Source organism: Mus caroli, chromosome 19 (genome assembly GCF_900094665.2).
Source record: "Mus caroli chromosome 19, CAROLI_EIJ_v1.1, whole genome shotgun sequence".
Taxonomy (NCBI): Eukaryota; Metazoa; Chordata; class Mammalia; order Rodentia; family Muridae; genus Mus; species Mus caroli.
Genome location: NC_034588.1, coordinates 8,440,156 through 8,456,994, shown reverse-complemented (window position 1 = coordinate 8,456,994; position 16,839 = coordinate 8,440,156). Strand labels below are relative to the sequence as shown.

The following is a 16,839-nucleotide window of genomic DNA, read 5'->3' as shown; positions in this document are numbered from 1 at the left end:
CCAGGCTGGCCTCGAACTCAGAAATCCACCTGCCTCTGCCTCCCGAGTGCTGGGATTAAAGGCGTGCGCCACCACGCCCGGCTGATAACTGTTTTAAAGGGAATGGAACTACTAGCAAACTGTCTGAGGAAAGCAAAGTGTAAAGTGTAAAAACTATCCTTGGAAATGCTATGCCTTTGTTGCTTTGATTTACAAAAGTTGATTTGAGCTGGACACCCATGGTCTTGTTTCTCTAAGCATTGTAAAGCATGAATGACTTGTAGTAAAGACTCAACATGCTTAGACAGAACTGACCATCATTAGTTAAGCTTTCCCCACCCCTCTTCACACACTCCCACCAAATTGTGTCATGCCTCTTGCTGTGTACAGCTCCAAATTCTTAGCTACAGAAGTCAGTAGACAATAGATGCCCATCTTACCAGCTAGTGCTTTGGGTAGTCAGGTTAAGTCACAGTGTTTCAAGTAAGTAAAAATGAACAGTATCTGACCTTCCACTCAAGCAACCAATCTACACTGGGAAGGTGGCTCCTTGGATCTTCCCCTGCCAACTGGAGTACATTTCCTGCAAACTCATAGCTCATAAAGTCAACCCCACACAGTTGCTGAAAATATCTTGAAGCTCAAGCCAGGCACAGTCTCTGCCTGCAGGGAGCCTATGACCCAGCTGGGGAAATCGGGCTGTACACATAATAAAGACACAAACTAGAGAATATGTTGGAAGGTGAAAAAAAATATATAGATACTGAATGAAGTGACCCAGACTTAGAAAGGCAAAAATCTCTGTTCTCTCTCATGTGTACATCCTACCTTTTACTGTTTGTTGTGTGTATGTGGGTGGGTGTGAGTGAACGTGGCTACCGGCTATAAAGTTAGAAAGAAGATCACAAGAACAGAAAACGATGTTGAGGAAGGATGGCTTCTGGGGGGGGGGGGAGGGTGGATATGAGGAGGATGAAGGGAAATAAATGAGAAGAAAAGAGAAAGAGCATAACAATTTCATCTGTAAATGCCATAATGAATCCTAGTGCTTTACATACTAACTTTAAAATTAAGTAAATAAGTAATATACAGAGTGTAAGGGGGAGAAGAAGCAGGCAGTAAACAGCGACTTGAACTTGATCAAGATGGGCATTTCAAATGCATGGAGTTCAGAGTGTGCCATACAAATACCAGAACAAGAGAAAATGACCAATAGGAGGTCATCAGATGAAATGTGTATGATGCATTTGGTGAACAGGAGAAGGTCAACAAAGGACAGCAGAAAAAAATTTTAAAAATAATTTTTAAAAAAGTACAGCAGAATGCTTAAAGCAAGGAACAGTGGGAATGTGGCCAGAGAGGAGGTGTGGAGCATACCTGGTGAAACCCCTTTGACAGCTTTGGATTTTATTGTGTGGAACAAGGATCCATTTGGAGCAGTCTGCCTGGTAGAAAAGACTTATTTGATCAAAATATATGTAAACAAAAGATAAAGTTCTGCTTTAAAAAAATGATTGGCAGAAGCTGGGTCCTCTCTATTAAGATTGTGAAGCTACATCCCTAGTTGTCATGATACTCCAGGGACCACAGATGGTTGGGGTAGATTATCTGTCCCCTCCATTGTGATAATCAGCTTTAATTGTCAATCTGGCACAACCTAGAATCACCTGAGAAGAGAGACTCAATGAGGGGCTGTCTGCATTATGTTTCTCTTTGAGGGGTTATCTTAATTAAGTTAATTGATATGGGGGATCCAACCCACCATGGGTGGCACCATTCCCTAGGCAGGGAGTTCTGGGCAGTATGAGAGTGGAGAAATCAAGCTGAGCATGAGTAAGTGAGCAGGTGGGCATACACCTCTATCTCATGTGATATGATTAGCTCTTGGAAGTTTCTGCCTTGACTTCCCTACAGTGATGGACTCTAAACTGAGATTGTGAGCTGAAAATGAACACTTCACCCCCTAAGTTACTTTATGGCTATGATATTTTATCACAGCAACACAGAGGAAACTGGAGAAGAACTCAACAGAAATGAAAGTAGGACAATAACCAAAAAATATAGAACAAGTTGAATGTCCAATGTCAATGAATGTCCAGTGTCAATGAAGTATACAGCCAGGGCTATATGGGTAGAAAACAGGGGCCAATGGGGATTAAAGCCGCAGCTGCTCCTCATCAAGATGACAGCAAGGATGGGAAACTTATACCCACGTTTTGTTCATGGATAACAATTGCGGGAACAAATCTGAAGTCAGATGTAGGAGTTTCCCATCTGAGATGTAACATTGGCTAAAAATGGGTCCATCACCTCTCAGAAGCTGTGTCTAAAGGATGATGTAATCTGTGGATGTACAAGAAGAACTGTTCAAAGAGAAGGTTCATAGCTTTCACAAGGTTTAGTGCATCTCAACAATATGTGATTGTTTTAGCATAATTCATGAAATTATTTTTCCTTTAATTCAATTTAAATTTATTTGGTACCTATTCATTGAGGAACTAAACACAAAAGTTTCTGTGGCTACAGTCTTCCTGGGTAGATAAAATATAATCGTAAACTTGGGACAAAATGATCTATGGAGATGTTTCTGAGCTTTGGACCAATATAGCAACTGTTGTTTCTCAGAAATCCATGTGTACTCTACAAAGAAAGTTTTGATAAGAGTTACAAAGTAAAATATTTATCCCTTAGCATTGGCAAAATACCTCTTACTTGATATGATAACAGTTACATACCAGCGTTTAAAAAAAAAAAGAAATACTAGAATTGGAGAGACAGTGCTGTACTTAAAGAGCATTCACTGCTCTTGCAGAAGACATTATCATTCTCAGAACCCACATGGTGGCTCATAACTGCATGTAACTCCAGTTTCAGGGTATCTTATCCTCAACCCCTTTGGACATCTTTGAGCACCACCAGGCACACGTGTGATGCACAGACATTCATATCCACACACAAAAAAATAAAATAATAATTTTTGAAATAAAAAAATATGAAATAGAAAAGCAAGTAATGCCATGGGTTTTACATCTTAAAATGTGAAAAGAATTCACAAAGAAAAAAGCAAATCCATTTGACTAGTATATCAAGACAACTCTGAACGGGTGGAACCAAGCTGAGTCCGAAAGGACAGATTGTAAGTGAGTTTTGGAGACAGTCCGCTGTCATGCATTCTGGGAGTCTGCCCCTTCATAACTGTTTACCCTTGGGCACTTGATTACCTTCTTTTTGTTTTTTCATTAGGAATTAGCTAGCTACCACTACTGTGGTGCTTAAAGAGTTAAACAATCAAACCATCCTAGTTCTTGTTCTTCTTTTTTATTTACTTCTTTTCTTTTCTTTTTTTATTTTTACACTCCATATTTTATTCCTCTCCCAGTCCACCCTCCTAGACATCCCATACCTCCTCCCTGCCCCCCTCTCTCCAAGAGGTTGTCCCCACCCCAGGTCCCTCCCTCCCTTCCCCCTTGTGGTTGCTTTCTTCTCCCTCCCTTCCCCCTTGTGGTTGCTTTCTTCTCCCTCCCAAGCAGGACTGGGGCATCCTCACTTGGGCGCTTCCGCTTGTTGGCCTTTTTGAGTCCTGTGGACTGTATCTTGGCCACTTGATTTCTTATGGTTTTATGTCTCCATCTAGTTGTTGGCACAGTGACAGAGTGTTATCAGGCATGTGATTAATATTCTAGGAGTGACTTCATTTCCATTGATTCCTTTTCTCGTGACTAGCATTGCCTGAACAGAGAACTGTTTTACTTATACAAGACAGCCCCTGTCACCCCAGTCGCAGCAGTCTTTACAAACAAATGTACTCATGGGGCTACCAGGAGATGCTTAAGTAGTCATACTTTTTAAAGACTTCTTTGTAGTTCATTCAGAAATCAAATAAAATTTATTGAAATGTTTATTATGTGTATACATGTGTATGTTCATGTGTGTGTCTATGTGTGTGTGTCTATGTGTGTGTGCGTGCGCAGTTCTTTCCAACATATGGGGTCTGAGTATCACACACTGGTCATCAGACTAGACAACAAATGTCCTTACCCACTGAACCATCTCACTGGCTCCTCAAAGGATTTACCTGAGGCCCTTCCTCCCCTGCTGTTTCAGTATACATCAAAATATTCACTGTTTAGGTGAATTCTCATGGATCACATGGACAGTAAATAAACAGGAATAACTTTGGTTGTGACAGTTATTTTAAAATGCCTCTTGGCTTTCTTTTTTAGGGAGTCCAAATCACAATTGGATTGATGCACATCGGCTTTGGAGTTGTTCTCGGGTTGCTGAGCACCTCATACAATATGACTTGGGCGTTTTCCTCTGTTGCTTTTATTGGTGGATATCCATTCTGGGGTGGAGTCTTTGTGAGTAGATTGCTAGAACACCTCTCCCTGTGCAGGATGGGTGTCCCCAGGCTGTTCACAGCAAGGTTCTTGAAAAGTTCTGTGTCTAATGGCTAGAGGGTTTTTAGAAATAATGGCTCTGATTGAAGAAAGGGGTCCCATCACTCCCCACTTCAGGCTTACCTCCACTGCAGCTTAAACTCATCCCTAATGCAGAACCAGTGTGTTGGCTGGAGGGTCTTGAAAGGGATGATCGAACATGACAAAGGTATACCATTGACAGGATGAGGCTGAGAATAAGATGAAGCTGAGCAGAAGGCTCAGTCACACATACAAACTCAAAGTCATCTGTCACTGAGTTCTTTACATTCAAGAAAATGAGGGTGGGGAATTGGAGATGTATCCCCAAGAGTTAATCTAAAGAAAAAATACTGAGCTTTATGTGAGGGAAACAAGCAAACATAACTGGGCCACCGTCTTGTACAAAGAGACATTCCCAGGCACAAGCAGAGAACCTACTATTCACAGATTTGTCTATGTCTACAGTTCATTGCTTCTGGCTCACTTTCCATATCAGCGTTCAAGGAGTTCTCTCACTGTCTGGTAAGCTAGAAAACTTATGTCTACTTCTTAAATTCCTCTAAAGATTGGTTTGATTTACTAGCAAGGAAAACTTGAGCTGGTAGATTGGAAGAGTGTGGACGGGAGGAAGTTCTTTCTCAAAATATCTGCCAGTGGCTGGGTAGTGCCTGTGCTGGAGCAAGGGAACAGAGCATTCAGTTGCTACTGGGAAAAGCAGAGCACCACATTCAGGCCTCCTGAAAGTGCAAGAGTGGGAATCAGAAAAAGCAAGCATTTAAGCTTTTACATGTTGGCTCCCTGGTTCTGTTAAGTCACATGGCATGCAGGGAAAACCAAGGAAGAATCCAGGAGCCAAAAAAAAAAAAAAAAAAAAAAAAAAAACCTATGAGCCACTTCAATAACAAAGTCCTGGTGTTCACTGCCATTCCTCTGCTCCATCTTGTATTTTCACTTTTCACTGGTGTGTAACTCCTACTGTTACTCAGACTGTCTCTGTTGCCACTTCATTAAATTGCCATGAGAGTGACCAGTTCAGAGCATAAGAAGAGCACACAGAAATAACTACAGAGACTGGGCTTTGATTCTCCCAGCCACACAGCACACCCCTTGTTGTAATTTCCTAATTTAATGGCAAACCAGGAGAAAGACATTGTTTTGCATAAACCTAGATCAGAAATGGTCTCAAAATGATATGAGGTTATGCACAAGAACAAGGCAGAGGGAGATAGGAACATGGGAGCATTCTTTGCATGCTCTCAAGATAAAACAGTGGATTATGCTAGAATTAAAATCAGCCTAGTCTAATTAGGTGCATCTACTGTAATCCAAAACAAAACAGAGCATCTTTCTCTACATAGGTCCTGCCCCTCAGAGGCTGTGTAGAAAGAGACTTATAAAGTCAGATACTAGGACCATCTCATGTGTGGTGGCCGCAAGAGTTAAAAAATACATCATTTTAAATATATAACAAAATATCTATCACAGAATGCCAACTAAAAGTTTGTTCTTGCAGTTGTCAAGATGGATGATTAGTTAAGAGCAGACTTAAATTCTCTTCTGGAGGACCAGGGTTTCATTCCCAGTACTCACACCGTGATTCATGATCTCTATAATTCCTAGGGGAGAAGATTCAATGCTCTCTTCTGGCTTCCTTAGGCACTGCTTGTTCATGGTACACAGACATGCATGCAGGCAAAACACCCAGGAAAAAAATTAAAATCAAATAAAAATTTTAAAGCCTTAAGTTTGTTCTTTTATTGTTTTTACAAAGTAGAGTTGTGTTTTCAATTTTTACTTTAAATTTGTCATAAAACATATTATGAATATTTTCTCTTCTCTCTGCCAACTCCTCCCAGATCTTCCCAACCTCCCTATCCACCCAACCTTGTGTTCTTTCTGTCTTGAGAAAGAGGAGGTGGATAACAAGACCTTGCCCATAGACCCTGAGCCTTGAAAAGAGGTTGATGAAGGGGTCCCATGCAGAACTGAGTGTTCCAAAGTCTCTCACTCTCTGCACACTCTCCAGTTGTATAGTGGAGATGCTCTTGTAAACACAGCTGTTACATAAATGTGTTGGATGGCATTCTGCTTCAAAGTATATGTATACTGTTTTTTTATCTTTCTATTATTTAAAATATTTACAGCTTCTTGGGGGCGGGGGGACTGACAACTAGGATACGGTGTAATTTTCCCAACTAGTCAGAAGGGCAGAAGAAAGACATGTTAACTGCGAATGTTGTTCCATGTTAGGGAAATAGATCAGTTGCAGAGCACTTGCCTAGCATGCATCCGACCTTGAATTCAGTTCTCAGTACAATCACAACTAAAACAAGATGTCAAAGCTTAAGAACCATTAACTTGAAAAGACTCCCACTCCCTTTAAATTCATTTGTCTTTTATATGGACTACTGTTCTGTTACCTCTATTAGATGAAGAGCACCCTGACAATAAACATTTTTAGCACCGTCTTTGCCTTTGTTGGAGTGATTCTGTTTCTATGTGATCTGAACATCAATGGCCACTATTATCAAGACTACTGGATGGTAGTAAGTATCCTGCCATTGGCCACATGACTGTCTCTCTTCACTGCCAGATTATATCCATTGCTGTCTCCTGTTTAACGTACAGTGGCTCTGGTGAGAAAGTTCTATTTCCAACCCTATGCCTAGGGATGTGATTGTTAAGATACAAAGCGAAAAAAGTATATTTGCAGATAGATGAAGTCAGAATGACCACCCCATCGCCATCACAGGAGTAATAGATAGAGCTCAGAATTTCTTTTTTCTGCACTTTGAAATTCTGCATAAATATAATAGCCATGTCTTAAGTGGCTTTTTTACAATTAAAACAGGAAGATTGTCTACTTGTGTGCAATCACCTCCTGGTTATTTCTCTATTGTCATCAAATGTTTATTTTGGAGAAATACAAACTTCTTCTGATTTTTCTTTAAAATATCAGAAGACTTTTCTTTCCAGCAAATAGACTATTAAGGATTAATGGAATGTAAGTGGTTTTTCTTCCCCTTGGCAACAGTCTCCTTGTTGTTATTTAAAAAAAAAAAAATCACTCACAGAGTTGAACATTAGCAAAACAGCACTTTCAATGAACCGAGGTGTTTCTGAAGTCCACCCTGAGACCCTCCTGTTCATCCTAATGGTCTGTGTATTTGATTTCAGCTTTCTGGGAGAGGAATTTCAGGTGTGCTGGCAATGTTTTCCTTGTTGGAATTCAGCATAGGATGGGTCATGGCCTACTTTGCACACCAAGCTATCCTCCGATGCAACAGAGTAAGTTGGTTCTCCTCTTTGTAAAAATAATCTGAATACATGCTGGAGAAGTGTGGGCTTGAGTGTCTGCCAAAACCCACTGTGAGCTGATTACTGAGCTCTCTGCCCTCCACTCTGCTGGGACCAGGGAGAATGACTGGACTGTGTAACAACTCTGCTTGTTTTCTCTTACCCTTTCTAGTCTGTCGCGGTTGCTCCAGCTGTGTATGCGGCCAACCCCTTGATGCAAGAGTCTCCCTCAGCTCCTCCTATATATGACAACATCCCAGATTATGCTCCTACGCAATAACAGGCATAAAGAATCACTTGTACAATTTCATGTAGTAAATCTTCTCTGAAAAAAAAATTTCTTACAAAGCTGTTATTTTGCTGCCCAGAGTGCAAATCTCTTTAGTGCTATATTTGGAATTTGTTCCTAGTCATGGCCAACAGTCACTGGATTTTCTGTCAGTGCCTCCCGCCAACTGCTGACCATTACTGCAATAGAGGAAAGACAAGAGGGTTGAAAACTAACTCTGCAATGCTCTTAGCATTAGAAACCTTCTATTCAACTCAAGAAGAAGGAAGACCAAAGTGTGGATACTTCAATCCTTCCTAGAAGGGGGGACAAAATACCCATGGAAGGAGTTACAGAGACAAAGTTTGGACCAGAGACTAAAGGAAGAACCATCCAGAAACTGCCCCACCTGGGGATCCATCCCATAAACAACCACCAAACTCAGACATTATTGCAGATGCCAACAAGAGCTTGCTGATAGGAACCTGATTTAGCTGTCTCCTGAGAAGCTCTGCCTGTGCCTATCTAATACAGAAGTGGATGCTCATAACATCCACCAGACAGAGCACAGGGTCCCCAATGAAGGAGCTAGAGAAAGGACCCAAGGAGCTGAAGGGGTTTGCAGCCCCCTAGGAGGAACAATATGAACTAACCAGTACCCCCAGAGCTCCCTGGGACTAAATCACCAATCAAAGAAAACACATGGTGGGACTCATGGCTCTAGCTGCACATGTAGCAAGGATGACCTAGTCAATCATCAATGGGAGGAGAGGCCCTAGGTCCTGTGAAGGTTCTATGCCCCAGTATAGGGGAATGCCTGGGCCAAGAATCAGTAGTGGGTGGGTTGGGGAGCAGGGGGAGAGGAGAGAAGATAGGGGGTTTTCAGAGGAGAAACTAGTAAAGGGGATAACATTTGAAATATAAATAAAGAAAATATCGAATAAAAAAAGGAACCTTCTATTCTCATTATCTTTTCCACAATAAAATGTCATGGGCAACACAAGCCTCTTTGGGTATCTTTTTGCATTTGTTAGGGTCCGATATTGGTTGGATGAAGTAGATCTGACAGACACTGGCAAGCTTGATGTTTCTTAGATGGGGATTTTTACAGTGACCAACCACTGGACTTCCTGGGTCATCTTCCCCATGTTCTTCAGAAACCACAGATCCAATCATGCTTGTTGGAGCCCACATCATTTTATACATTAATATTGTTACCAACCAGTTGACTGATATTTATATTTTACCAAACACAGTATTAAGTATCTTAAAAGAAACTTTTATTCACTTGTTAAAATTGTCCTCTCCAAGGCTTACTACTGAATAAGCTCAGCCTTTCAAGTTCTTTCTACACTTTAGCTGGCTGGTTCAACTCAGAAAGCTGTTCTGGCCCAAACTCCTCTCCAAGCTGACTCACTCAAACTGTCTTCTCTTAGCTTCTTACTGAATTGCTGTGCTTGGCCTCAAACTAACTCTGGAAATCTGTTGTAATCTTCTGGCTTGTTCTGTCTTCGCCTACAACCTGTCTCTGTAACACTGTCCCAGTCAAACTGCCTCTGCTGATCTGCATGGAACTGCATGAACTCACAAACGAACTGAACTCCACTGTACTGACTGAATGGAACTCAACTCTACTCTACTCTGAACTCTACCATACCTAACCACATTCAACTGAACTGTCTCTCTCTCCCTCTCTCTATGCAGCTCTCTTAAGTCACTTCTCCTTCCTGTGCTGTTCTCATGAGAGCTAGGTGCATTCTATCTCTGACTCATTCATCAAATCTTTCTCTGATTTGTCACTTTGTCTTCCCCTCAGTTAGATGTCACTTTCAAACCAAAATAGCTGCTTCCTTCTATAAACTAACCGTTCTTTCATTGTTTAGGATTAAAGGTATGCATTAAGAGTGTATCTGTATTCTAGCCAGATCATATTGTAATCAATGGCAGGTCTGCATTCCATCCAGTTTATGCAGACCTAGAAGGTATTTGGATAAAATCCCTTGCCAGACCAGTCATATTGCTGGATTAAAATCCCTCTACAAGTATCACTATAGAATTAAGGGAGTTGTTTTTAATACATCTTTAAAATATAGTTACATCTCTCTCCCTTTCCTTACTACAGCCCCTCAGAGGACCCCTCTGTCTAACTTTTCCCATATCCCCTCCCACTCTCAAATGGATACTCTTTTGTATTACTGTTGTTACATATATGATGTGTGTGTGTGTGTGTGTGTGTGTGTGTGTGTGTGTGTGTGTATCAACAACCTGATTAGTCTTATTTGGTTATTTGTGTGTATATGGTTTCAGGACTGATCGCTTTGTATGGCTAACCAATTATGGGGTTCATCCATGAGAAAAGCTAATTCTTTGTCTAGGAGTAGGATCTCATGAGATTTCCCCTCTCCCATATTAACATGTCAATTCACACTGCTACTGTTCCCATCTTGTTCATGTAGCCATGGTACCAGAAAATACTGCACGAGATACTAAGAGATGGAAGCATTTAATAGTCCTAACCCATCTGTGACACTTATGTACCACAACAATGGCAAGATATCCATAAAGGTGAAGTAAATGGCACTGAATGTTGGTAGTAACCCAAGCTGCCTAACTGGACTTAGCCCCATTCAACATGGGAGAAATCATGCCTAGTATTAGAAACCCAGCCAACTTTTCAGGAATGGTGAGGTCATGGATCTTAGAAGAGAACTGACCACTATTACTTTACAAGGCCAGCATAATTCCTAACCACATTCTAAATCGTACACTTACAATCACCAAATAGCTACCACCTCTCATCAAAGAAACTTATCTTTAAAGCAAGTGAAGACCACTACAAAGAAACACAGCTGAGCACAATGCAGAGATCAATGGCTCCTGAATGTTCTCAAGCCCAGTGGATACACCTTTATCACAGCATTTATGGCTTGGAGAACAAGGTGGAAGAGGGGATGGTAGGATTGTTAAGAGCCATAATACCAGGAAGTCTGCTGTGAAACAGTCTCTCAATATAGCATTTTGGACAAGGGGTGTTTTAATAGAGTCTCCTTCCCCCTCCCCTTCTCCTCCCACTCCCCCTGACTCCTTGCGAGCACTTCAGTCTCTTTGCTTCTTTGTGTATGTCCCATGTGTCCCTTTGCCTAAGTCTATCCTGCTTCATCACCTCTCTCTCCCCTTTCTTGGTCTCTTCTGATCTTCCCAAATCCTGAGCTTCCTTTACTCTATGCAGATGGAGGCCATGGAAAAGCAAAGGGTGGTTTCTTCAGCACAGGAAATTCTGGGTCTTTGAAGGCCAACGGGCAGTGAACTGGACTAATTAATCTAGAGACTTATTTCTCTTAGTCCTGAAAAATAGAGGAATATGGATCCAAGGGAATGGACTTATAGTTCTAGGTACTCAAGCCAGGGGCTTAATGGCTCTGACTTTCCAGTGTCAGTAGCCTCATACTCAGTGACCAGAAATCAATGGCTCTCAGCAGTCACAAATGTTGACACCAATGGACAAAGAACCAGATTTTTGGCTCTCAGATACTGAGGCTCCTAATAGCATCTATCATTATAGATCTTGGTTATTTTGGCCCTTTATGGTTTGCTGTCTCCCTGGACCTCAGCAAGCGGGGCCCACGGTCTTTCATAACCTTTAACTTTTCACAGCCTTCCATAGTCTTGGCTTCTGAGTTCTTCTTGCTTTCTTCCACCATTCTGGTTACTCCCTGTAAATCTTTGTGTTCTCTACTATGGCCCCTCCTCTTTGTGTTATCAACTCAGCATGTTCTACCCATGATAAAGATCACAAGTGGACAAGAAAAGATCGTTCTAACAGAAACTGCTTGATGGAGCCTACTATTACAAAACAAGGGTATGGCATAAGAGGGTAGCCCTGGGCTGACTTGAAAAGTGAACCAAATATTATATCCAGGAAAGTACTGTGACATGCAAATGAAGCAATGTAATTTCCACCAATCACTGCCCAATTTCCACTTGCACTAGTCACAGGACTGGAGGCATCAATTAAGCCTTTCCACCATGCCCAAGGAAGAACAGCTGCTGAGAGTGCAGATCGATCAGGATTACCAAAATGGCTCTCTTGTCTTTTCCTGAGTGATGTTTCCTTCCTGACTGGAGACAAAGAAACAGGGGTCGTGGCTTCAATACAATGTTCCTTGCAGGTGCAGTAGTGTGTCCACAAGTGTTATGAGAGCATTCAGATGCAAGAGGAGTCCATAACACATAGAGCACTCATCATCAGAAAAGAGGCTGTTGATTGACAGCTCTCTGCCAGAGGCAGCTTAACACTAGGGAAGGGTCTGACAAAGGCCAGACCCTTAGTCAGTTCCAGACCAGCTGCTGGAACCAGTGACTTCACTCTTTTAAAGAAAAATGTGTGGCAGTAGCTGTTTACAAGGACCCATATGTAAAATTATTCTTTGAGAATTGTCCCTCCCCCAACTCTTCCCAGATCCATATCTCCTTCCCTTCTCACCCTGCTTGGTGCACTTTTGTTCCTATCCAGGCCAAATTGTGCTGCCTAAATATCCCTGGATGTGTGGTTATCCACTGGAGCATCAGGGGCTACACTCTTACAATGGCTAAACTGACTCTTCCTCTCCCATCAGCTAGGAATTGCCAGTTGCTCGTGGATTAAGACATCTCTTCAGAGAAGCTTCTGTTTGCAGTAAATGGTGATTAATATGGAGACCCACAACCAGCTAAGGTGCAGAGAATAAGAGATTGTGAATGTTCAGCCATAAATGGAACATATATGCCACACATCCCTCCAAAGGTTCAGAAATCATTGTGGAAGGGGAGGCAGAACGAGTGTGGAGCCAGAGGTGGTGAATGACTACAAAGGTAGGTTCTCCACACCACAGAATGAGAGGATGATGCAGTTGCTGCTGGTCGCCATATGGTGACAGTAAGGAGCCTTCCAATGTGATGGGTTGGTTCTGTCATTCTTGTCAGAAAAGTAAAGTCAGCCCCAAGATGGAGGGCACAAACAGAATCAGAATATTGAACTGTTAGATGAGGTAAAGTTTAAAAGCCATGAAAGTGAAGAATGAATTGGTATATATACCAAGGGATAATTGCCAGGCTCTCTCCACTGAGTACATATTTGAGGGGAAAGGATGAGTATACAGATTCACTGTTCAAACAGCCAGGCTTAGGTGCTAAGGTTAGAATACTAAGAATGCTTCTATTTGATGTCATCTACTAATATGAGTTTCTCTATATAGTATGATAAAATAGCAGAAGACTCAGCTGGAAGCAAAACATTTATACAAACTCTTCTGTAATAATAAGCCTACCAATAGCCAATCATGGGTGGTGGAGGGGCTCAATGGTCCCTGCCCTCCCTCCTCCCACTGAACTAGTGACCACTTATGAATATTTGGAAATGGGGAGTCACTGCCATCAGTCAAGTAAATACTGGTAAGCATCCTGGGCTCTACTGGAGAGTTCCAAACCCACAGTCACACAGGGGGCTCTGGTTAAAAGACTCTCAAAACAAAACAGAGACACATAGAAGATATGGAAAGTGATGATGGAGGTGGAAGAGAGGTATGGGAATAAGGGGGTTGAGTAGTCAGAATACTGCTATATACATGTATGAATATGTCAAAGAACAAATTTAATAATAAATAAATACAATAAGCAAGGACCAAGGATGCTTAAAGGACTGTCAAAAACTTATTCAAGTCCAATGGGCCTCTCTTTCCAGTGATGGCCGACTAGGCCATCTTTTGATACATATGCAGCTAGAGTCAAGAACTCCGGGGTACTGGTTAGTTCATAATGTTGTTCCACCTATAGGGTTGCAGATCCCTAAAAAAGTGGGAGTGGGTGGGTAGGGGAGTGGAGGGGAGGGTATGGGGGACTTTTGGGATAGCATTGGAAATGTAAATGAGGAAAATACCTAATAAAAAATCAAAAAAACAAAAAACAAAAAAAACTTATTCAAATAATGAAATGTGGGATCTGAGCTATATAAGGATTGAGGGGTAAATTCTGTGGAGAGCAAATGAGTGTTTGTTGAAAGCAGCCAAGCGTTACTCATATTTGAAGTTTAAATTTTCTTTTTAAATCAGATGAGGAAATACACACACATACGTATGAAAAATATGTATGAGAAAAGAACAGACAAAAAATTAATATCATGGAAGAAGTAGATAAGAAGAGGAATTTACATCAGGAAAAGAAGATGCATTACATCATGTAAGATTTGCATGATTCTAAAGCTGGAGGCCTGCCTGGGTACCAGCCATTTAACAATACAGGTGATCAGGAATACTGTATCCATCACCAGGACATTCAGCAGGTCAGCAAAAGTGGAAGTGTGTGTCACAGCTTGATGATCTACTAATTAAAGGATGTACTTCACATATCTAGACAATGATATATTATATGTCTAGACATATAAAATAACTACAAAAGCAGCACTTCCCTCCAAGAACAAAATTTTCAGCAAAATTGACTTTCAAAGTAAGCATGTGATATATTTTATATTTCATGTTTCTTTAATAGTCATAACAATGATAATAGCAAGTATTTAGCTCTCTGTATGCACTGGTCACATTCTGAACACATATCTATGTCAGTGTGCTTGGTACAACAACACAGCAGGGTGGGTTCTATGATTAATATGTCTTTAAGATGAGAGAACTCTGTTGAAGAGGTTTGTGACCTTGTCCTAACACATGTAGCAAACAAAAGTTGAAGAGCAAATGAAATAATGTTAGAAATAGTTTGAATATAGATGAGACTTACCTGTTTTGGAAGTTTTAAAATGTAAAACATCAGGAAATAGACATAGATAGATATAAATGTAGTTATATGGATATGCACAGATAAGACTAGGTTAGATTAGATAGTTATAAACATAGATGTGTGATGGGTGGATAGACAGACAGACAGACAGGGTAGAGAAATAAAAGTGATGGAAGAATCAGATGAGAAATTTTGCATCTGGGAAGTAAGATGCATTACTTCAAGGGAGAATTACTTTGTACCAAATAGGATCTTAACACCAGCAGTCTGACACTCACACACATCCATTTCTCCTGACCTTTAACTTTTCTTATTTAGAAATAATAGAAGTTTCATAGCTAGAAAACAAGTAGGTGGGTAAAGACTATTTTCCTATAGCAAGCAGATGCATAGTAACTTTGGGAGGTCCAGCTCCCCCTCCTTTGGAGTGGTTGTATTGAGTGACATGTTACTGCTTCCACACTTGTTTTCCAAAAGCTGTCATTACCTGTGTATCACTCCTGAGAGTTTCCAGCCTAAATCCCTTAGACAGTGGTTCTCAACCTGTGAGTCATGACCCCTTGGGGACTGAATTACCCTTTCACAGAGGTCACCTAAGACCATCAGAAAACACAGATATTTACATTATGATTCCTAGCAATACCAAAATCACAGTTATGAGGTAGCAACAAAAATAATTTTATGGATGGAGGTCACCACCACAAGAGGAACTTTATTAAACGATTGCAGCATTAGGAAAGTTGAGAACTACTACCTTAAAATGTCAAATGGCCTCTCAGTCCTCAACTTACCAACTTTTCTTTGTACTGGATGCTAATAAAGATGCTAATAAAGTTGGATCTCAAATACCTAAGATTTGCATTTGCTATTTTTCAGAGTTGGATAAACAAGGCTACCTAGTCTAGCAAATTAAACAATGGTGGAGGCATAAACTTCTTATACAGACATCCATTCACTCAGCGCCATTCACTTGAGCCCCTACTCTAGAGGGCAGTGTTTCTTGTGCTTGAGAAAAACAGACAGAGTTTCCTATCTTTGGAAGCTTGTATCACATAAATGTTATGCTAGCAGTAGAAGTAAGCAAGTTTAAACATACAAACAATTTTTTAAAATAAATAATAGCAATTATATTTTATATATTACAAAAAAAACAATATTAAACAAGTACTACATGAACGTATTAAGCAATAAAGTCATGTTAAACATGTAAATGTACTTAAGCATTCTAAACGTTTGCCTTCTGATACCTGAGAAGTTGGCTGAAGCAGAAATGTGTCCCAGCATAGAGGTTATGTAATTCCTGCTGCTTTCACGCTGGCATATTATAATAAAGCATTCATTTGCTCATTTAATTGCTTTAAATATATATTGTACTACTGCCTTCTGGCCAAATCCACTACATAAAATTTACATATAGATGTGTATTAAGTTTACTATAAATATATATGTAAATATATATGGGTTAAGTGTACTACATAGGAGCTCCTGCGAGCCTGCCACGAGGTTCTCGCGAGATCTGCCACCTCCATCCCAAGCGCCTGTGTCTGGCAGAGCCGGTGTGAGAAGAAGAGACAACCCTTCCCCGCCGCCGGGATAATCAAGAGTTTTGGCCGGACCTTTGAGTACACCTCGGGATAGTGAGAAGCCCGGCGAAAAGCACAGACTACGGCGCTGAAACGGATTAATAAGGAACTTAGTGATTTGGCCCGTGACCCTCCAACACAATGTCCTGCAGGTTGGAGATGACACGTTTCACTGGCAAGCCACAATTAGGGGACCTAATGACAGCCCATATGAAGGTGGTGTATTCTTCTTGACAATTCATTTTCCTACAGACTACCCCTTCAAACCACCTACGGTTGCACTTACAACGAGAATCTATCATCCGAATAGTAACAGTAAGGGCAGCATTTGTCTTGATATTCTAAGATCACAGGGGTCTCCTGCTTTAACTATTTCTAAAGTTCTTTTATCCATTTGTTCACTGCTATGTGATCCAAACCCAGATGACCCCCTAGTGCCAGAGATTGCACGGATCTATAAAACAGACAGAGATAAGTACAACAGAATATCTCGGGAACGGACTCAGAAGTATGCCATGTGATGCTA

General features: G+C 41.0%; 1 protein-coding gene and 1 pseudogene across 1 annotated transcript in view; both read left to right on the top strand.

Moving 5' to 3' along the window:
- Positions 1–7,977, top strand: part of Ms4a12 (membrane spanning 4-domains A12) — an 8,693-nt gene extending 716 nt beyond the window's left edge. The window contains exons 2-5 of the mRNA XM_021152450.1: positions 4,866–4,922; positions 6,830–6,946; positions 7,578–7,688; positions 7,870–7,977. Of these exons, the coding sequence (XP_021008109.1) occupies positions 4,866–4,922; positions 6,830–6,946; positions 7,578–7,688; positions 7,870–7,977 (393 nt within the window). The remainder of the gene's footprint in view (positions 1–4,865; positions 4,923–6,829; positions 6,947–7,577; positions 7,689–7,869) is intronic.
- A 5,517-nt stretch (positions 7,978–13,494) lies between these two features.
- LOC110285977 lies at positions 13,495–16,834 on the top strand (annotated as a pseudogene).
- Positions 16,835–16,839: the final 5 nt, after the last annotated feature.